Below are 7,611 nucleotides of genomic sequence, written 5' to 3' on the forward strand. Positions count from 1 at the left end.
GGACTCTAAATCATCAATTCAGAGAATCTCTTCTACCGGTGATCTTATCTTTGATTTGAAGATTTATTTCCTCAAGTTACAATCTTTTTATAGTGATGACTTGTGGATTAAGTACTATTAAAACGTAGAATTCATATACAACCATAAGAACCATAATTTCCTTTATATTCTTGATTGCAGCTTGTTTTATCTTTAGATTTTACTTTTGCTTGAGTTTTTAAAGTATATTAGATGAAACGAAAGAGAAGATCATCCTGTTCAAAAGAATTTAATAAATGCATATTCAACCCATTTTATCGTCATTCTCAGTCTACACTTTCAAACACCAAAAGATGCCGAATTCTAATAAAGGAAGTCATTACGAGTTACAAATAGAAGGTTTACATTATGAGCTCATTGAAATAGCTCATCATTTTCTCACGTACATTTCATAGCTACAGGCACTAGTTCCGTGTAATTGACTAGAATTTCTTATTTTCTACACTCTTGGATAGTCCAATAAACAACATACTATCTTGCTGCTAGCGCAGCACTTATTTTAACAATGCATTTGGCACCATCGATACTTTTAAATGAATAACAATGGTACACCATACTTAAACAGAATTTGTGAACAGTAGAATCAATTAATTTGTATGGATGATACAGCAGCTGACACCTCCCTTGTTCTTGGGTCAGCATCTTCCAATGAAACACCCTGACGGTCTTCTCGAACAAGAAGTGGCAAAACACCAGATGAGCTCCAAACATTTGCTACAGCATCACTTGCGTCACCCAGAATCACTGAGAAAACTGCATCAAAGCCACCAGCTCCGGGAACTCCAGCTAGTAGAACGCCCTCCAGATTCATAGTGGCATCTAGTAGTTGTGCTTGCGATTCTGGTTCAATCTACAAAATTAGGACAAAGATGACAAACAAGATTGACTAAGAATGCTGACACCATTATCTACAATTTCATAACTTAGTGATTCATGTTGGTGTAATTATGCCAATCATTGTACTGAAGGTTCTACTTTGAGCATGCTATACTACAACACTTGCAGTTTATAGAAGGGGTCTTACTGGAACACCGGCTGCTATGCCCATCTCTCGCATATGAAGCCTGATCTCAAGGAAAGCATCTCTTGCAGCCAACAGTGATCGAACAATCAACTCTTGATGTTGGTTAGTAGCCACCTCTGTCCACTGGCGAGAACAAGGAAAAAAACATTTAGTATAAAGCATTAAAGAATACTTTTCTCTTCCTCTTTTGGCAGGATTTCAGAATAACGTAATAGATGTCCTTCAGAAAAATTGGGTGTACAAGCTCTAGTTCATTAAAGATAAAAAGATTTTCGTGAATTATCCTAGCACTGACTATTTCCTTGTTCATTGATCTATTACTTTGAACAAATATCACTTGTTTTTCAGAATTTGACAATGTAACCTAATAAATATAAATATATAGCATAAATTTGTAGTTACCTTTCTGCACACGAGACGACTACAGGACCGCACTATGGATTCATAGGCCTCCCGGTGATCTTCAGAAAGTTTGTTTAAGTTTCTCAGTTGGTTCTCCAGCACTGAATTGGCAATTCCCAGCTTAGTCCATGTATCTTTGGATTTCTGAGGGTCAGACTTCTGCCACCGTTTCACAGATCCAACCATTGATGGAGTAGATGATCCTCCAGTTCCAGGTTCCCCAAGGAGCTACAAAAATATTCCAACACTATGTTAGAATTCTAAGACATCCTCACAAATCGATAAATAAACATAATATCAAATAAAACCACAAAAATATTATTGGTTCGTGTTCTTGCAGAATTTTTTTTTCTGGTCCTTACTGCGCCTTGTGAATAGAAAGTCATCTTTGAATGGTATCCTTAGTTTTTTTTTTTTTTTTACTCCTAAAAATCCATTGTGCTGTTGTGCAATGCATGCCTCACAAGGCTGATATCAGAAATCAAGTGAAGTAAAATTGCAAGGACACTTTTAAGAGAAGGTAAAGGTACAGAATATGGCAAAGTGGAGGCATGTCTGGTGACAGTGAGAACACAAACAAACAGACCAACCATTCTATAATTTTTCAAAATTCCAACCATATTAGCATTATGTGTGTGAGAGAGATGACATGAGGTTATAACAGCAGTTTCCACATGCTGTCTCTATAAGCATAAGTCGTGGTCTAATGGTTATAAGCATCATAGCATTGCAACTGTCTAGTAATCAAACTGTAAATCCTGTACCACCAGTAGCAGATCAGTAGTTCCGGTGACAAACCATTAAAATGATTTAATTGCCATTTAGGAAAACCTCGTCATCAACCATGAGGCTAGGCAACTTACAAGGGTCATCAGAGGGGGCAATGAAAATTGAGTCTTCTCATGATCCCACCTCCGTGTAACAATATATGATACTATGTCTGGCAAGCAAGTCCCACCTGTAACCTGTAAACAGTGCGTTACATAAATTACCAGCACATCAAATGAAGTGAGTATCTACTGGCAAAGTTGATGGGCTAGACGTCAATGAAGTTTCTTACCTGAGCTGAGGAGAGTATTTCTGGGGAGAACCTTGTGTAGCGCTGACTCCCATAGACAGCAGCACTAACATCAAAACCACTTCCAATTTTCCCTTGTGCTATACAATGTGCACTTTGAGCAATAGCATGAACCAAGTCAAGATCTCGTCCAGTCACACTATCACTGGAAGATTGTCCCGAACACGAAAGGTAAACAGCTCCAAGATAGTGAAGAAGAGCAGCAACAACTGATGTGGTCATGGCAGCTGATGACCCAAGTCCAGTTTTGGCTACTTCAGGTTTACATTTTTCTCCCGTCATTGTTCCATTAGCAACTTCTGAGTTAAATGTGATTGAAGAGAATGGAGGCAACGAAAGCAATACCTCCGGAGTAAGAGGGAGACCACGTGCTTCAATCTGAAGAAACAATGGAAACCAAGAAGCTAATTATTTCCAAATGATATAGTGTTTTCAGGGTGAGCTATAGTTATAAGACAAACACCAGGTCAAACATGGAAATTCAATATAATTTATATGAGATATTTAGTGTGTAAAAGAGAAAGTAGATTTGCAGTTTGCAGTTTATTCAACAATGCAAGGAGAGTAACTTCTGGATGTTTTACAGATCGACACCCAGCATCACAGTACATCTATTTCGACTTTTTACAGTTGGCTATTCCTTCACGAGTCCATTGAATCATAAATAACACTATCGTGAATGCATAACATTAAGGGGGAAAACAATATTCAACTACACAAACTTTACAAGATAAATAAAGCAAGTATTTTATGCACCTAATATGTCACATATAAATATGCCACTGCATCTATTTTTAGTTTTACATCTGCCTTCCTCCTTGTAGGAAGTAGGAAGACTCTGCCAATTTTGGTCATAATTAAAATAACACACCCTGATGTAATGGAAATACCAGTTATACATAATCTGTAGCAGTTCCTGGCAGGCGAAGCATAAACTCAAGTTATTTAAATCATACTTTGATTGGAAAAAGCTATGAACATCATGGAGAGAATACAGAAGACAAGCGCAATAAAATAGAGTTCACATTTTAAATTTAAAATTAGGCTCTGGCAACCTGTTTTATTGTTTTAGCGGAACATTTAGAAAATTATATGTTCAAGATTAGATAGCTCAAATTAGCATATCTGAAAGGAGCTAAAAGGGTCACCTTAATAGCAAATCTCTCTTTTCTACCATTTGAATTGGGTTGGTTGAAGTAAAGGTCTGGCAAAAGTTAAAATATGCATATGAGTAAGCTTAACCAAATAGAAGATTTACCTGCTTCCGATAGGAATAGAAATCATTGCAACCCAGAATCGTGATGTCCAGACCTACAAAAAAGAAAGTTAAAATGTTACAAAACTTAAATTTAAATATGATACAGTATACAGCAAATATATAACCAACGTAGTCCTTTAGAGGAGCAAAAATCCTAAGAAAAAATTCACAAACCTTGCAACAGCAGCTTATCTAGTGCATCCTTCCTCTCCTTATCAGTGATGGTCACTCTAGCAGCCGCCACCGAGAACTGTATGGCGTGCTCCACAAAAGGGTTTGCAGATTCCCTGAAATGAAGCACTTATCACTATCAATACACTAAATCCTTTTCAAATATCAATGGCACTACCACCAAACTTAATCTGACAAAACAACCAAACAAGAGCACAACGTGGTATCGCAATTAGCTTGAATGATCAGGTACTCGCCTTGCAGACGTCAACTGGAGCGTCGATTTGTTCAATGACAGCTTGTAGGTGGCCTCCCGGGACAGCTGAGGGGAGGTTACCTTCACATCCGTCCACGCCTAGTCAGTACAGGCAACAAGGTGAGTGGGGAGCAACTCGCTGCGGCGGCTGACACCAGCAGAACGGCAGGAGAATCGAGGAGAAGGGGGATGCGCGGTTGAGGACGGCTCGCTCACCCAGGCCCAGGAGTCGGAGGCGATGCCGTCGCGGAGCGGGCGGACGACGGCGTAGAAGCGGGCGGTGGTGCTGAGGACGAGGCCGGCGTTGGGGCGCTCCAGCACGAGGTAGCCCCCCGCGATGAGCACCTTCCCCGGCGCCGAGGCCACCCTGCACCGACAAGGCCCGCGCGGCGGTCAGATCGGGGCACTGAGGTAGATGCGGAATATAGCGGAATTAGCTGGGCAGTGAGATGATGGGGCTAGGCAGTACTCACACTTCCATGCTGTCCTTCTCCGTGGCTGAAACGCGATCTGGCGGTTTGCCGCCGCTGGAGCTTAGCGGGAGCAGAGGAGTCGCGGGCGAGCGGCGGAGGAACCGAGAAGTCGGCGACGACGTGGCCGTGGGTGCGCCGCGCCGCAAGTATGAGAACTTATTTATTTTTTAAAAAAAACTACAAATGTACGTGTTTATTTTGAAAAATTACAAACCGTCTGTTTGTTTCAGCTGGACTGAAAAACAGCTTATAAAAATTGTATTATAAAAAATTAAATTGTGAAAAGCTGAATTGTAAAAAACTTTTAGATTGAATATTTAAAAAACTTTGATGGACAGTTGAGTAAAATGGACTTTCACAATCTATCAAAAACTGAGAAAAATCAGCTTCTCAGATTCCCACAATCTAACCAGCAGATTTTAAAAAGCTATAACCAAAAGCTGTTTGTTTGTTTTAGTTTCGGATTGTAAAAGTTAAAAGCCATAATTCAAAGCTGAAACAAACAGATCATTAGACTTTCGTCGCCTTTGAACAACTAGATGGTAGCATCTAGGGACGAAATCGCCTTTGAACAACTAGATGGTAGCATCTAGGGACGAAAACGGTTGGAGAGATGGAAAAACTAAGTAATCATCTTTATTTTCATATTTTCTATCTAAAATGAGAAAAAACAAAAATAGGTATAAATTTAGAAATATTGAAAACGAAACAATCTAAACGGAAATATACCAGTATCGATCTCGAACTGATAATTCCAACCAAAAATATCAACCTGTAGAACCATAATTTCAAGCATCAACATGACATATAAATAATTCACATCAATAAAAATAATTCATACCATAAATAGAATAGCTATCATATCGTAATTTGAGTACTCGATACAACATATAGTTATATAAAAACTAGGGTTGGAGACGGCGTAGTCATAGGAACCTAAATAACATTGGTAGGTCGAGAGCCGACTGAGACTAGACCACTAAGGTCTAGGTGAAGTTTGGGATAAGGGTGATGTTTGTGTTGGCCGGTTGAGCTTTGACTTGCAGGCTTATATTATGATTTGTGAAATTTAATTTTAATTAAAAAATAGGAAATTTTTGATTTAAAAATGGGATATCGATAATACAACCGGGAAATCAGTAAAATTGTTTTCGTCCCATTTCCGCATAAGTCATGAAAATTTAAAAATAATCAGAAAAAATATAAAAAACAGATCAGAACAAGATGAAATTTATTATGCCTGTTTTATTCTTTAATAGCATCCTTAAACCACATAATTTTATTAGAATTTTATGACTATTTTGATAGTGTTTTGAATTTAAGAGTGTTTAAATGCAATACTTTTATTTTAAAACGTGTGAGTCTAGATCTATAATATTTTAAAACGAACGTATATTGAATTTTTTTAATTTAAAAAATAAAAATTCCAAGTATGACAGCCTAAATGGGGCGTGCAACTGGACGTCTGGACCAGGCCGCGTAGGCCCGAGATTGGATCACGGCACACCTGGATCAGAGGCCCCAGTCACGGGCTGAGCCCGACTGCGCCACCTCGTCGGTTTTGGGAAATGATAGGCTGGGCCGTTTCAGCTGGCCAGGGATGGTCGGCACGGGCCTGATCTGATGTGCCTGGTTCCAAGTTCCAACTATGAACTGTTCTTCAAGTTCCACTAAGAAAAAAAAAACTTAGTGCTCCAGCATGTGATGCTAATAGTATGTTGAACAGGAGCAGGGGAAGAGACGCAAAGGAGGCTCGAATTTTTTTTGTTTACAAAAATAATCTTTGACCAAAAGTTGAGAATCTCGACTGCAAGACTTAATGCATCTCCAACAAGAACATATCAACAAGCTATTAGCTGATAATATTAGCATTTATCCTACATGAAAGAAAAAGAGTGAAGAGAGAACACAACTAGTTCTTGTTGAAGAGATAGGCTATAATAAAAAAAAATGAGGCATAATATGTGGGCATTAAAACTATGAAGAAATAACTTTATAGATAACCCATTGAAGAAATCATCTTTAATGTAGTCTATAGATGACATATATTTTTTTATAGCTAACAACATATCTACGTTGAAGATGCTCTTCTACTACAGCTCCTTACGATTTGCTCGCTCTCACTTAGCACCACACGTCGACTCTAGAGAAAAATGACGTGGCAGGCGGATAGGCTGCCTGACACTGACTAGCGGAAGAAAATCGTCTGCCGTGGTAGTAGTAAAGGCAGAGGCGTGCCGTTCCATAATCTCCACCGCTGCTTTACTTCGATGGCTAAGATTTCCAGCTTGCCGAGTTTGTTACCAGCTCCGCTCCTCGCAAGCCCTCGTTAGGCTAGCCCCAACGAATTCTTTTGGGGATTAAAATCTCGCTGTGAAGAGATTTTTATTTTTTTTAGTGTTTTAACGGTTTATTTTTACGATTTTCTTTATTATAGGATTTTCAGAGTTATTTTCTTCAGGACGAAATTCTCTCTCCTTTCCCTTCGCGATTACTCTCGAAGAAAAATTGTTAGAGATAAAAAAAATAAAAAAAAATAAAAATAGAAAAGAGAATCGAGAAAGGAACGAAATGAAGGGAATATGGTTGGGTTCATCTTAGACCCATTAACTATTGTTCGACCGGCCGGCGGTAATGAAGCCGCGCTGTCAGCGAGCTGTAGCAGGCAAATGCTCCTCTTGCTGGTGCGTTGCTCGTCGATGTAATTGGGAGTCTGGAAGACCGAGCACGGGGCGACATTGGTGGAGCTTCTCAAGTGGCATGCGTGGGTGGCGGTGAGCATCGGGAGCTTCCATATGCAGGAGCTTGTTGTGGAGGCGGCGTTGTTCTTTGAACAACAACAGGGAAGCCGAGCTCGCAGCAGAGCTTGCCGGCCTCACAAGGTGATCTGGAGTGGGGAGAGAGCCGAGG

The 7,611-nt window shown here is 39.6% G+C and overlaps 1 protein-coding gene across 1 annotated transcript; it reads right to left on the reverse strand.

The window, feature by feature from the left end:
- Nucleotides 1-365: 365 nt before the first annotated feature.
- Nucleotides 366-4,860, reverse strand: LOC133912065 (phosphomevalonate kinase, peroxisomal-like). Its single transcript, XM_062354614.1, has 10 exons — nt 4,702-4,860; nt 4,445-4,595; nt 4,230-4,327; nt 3,976-4,088; nt 3,802-3,854; nt 2,526-2,921; nt 2,329-2,430; nt 1,466-1,693; nt 1,064-1,186; nt 366-889 (listed from the first exon to the last, which is right to left on the reverse strand). Exons 1-10 carry the CDS (start codon nt 4,707-4,709, stop codon nt 623-625), a joined length of 1,539 nt encoding a protein of 512 aa, XP_062210598.1. The 5' UTR covers nt 4,710-4,860; the 3' UTR covers nt 366-622.
- Between the last annotated feature and the right edge of the window lie 2,751 nt (nt 4,861-7,611).

The sequence above is a fragment of the Phragmites australis genome, chromosome 3 (genome assembly GCF_958298935.1).
Source record: "Phragmites australis chromosome 3, lpPhrAust1.1, whole genome shotgun sequence".
Lineage (NCBI taxonomy): Eukaryota > Viridiplantae > Streptophyta > Magnoliopsida > Poales > Poaceae > Phragmites > Phragmites australis.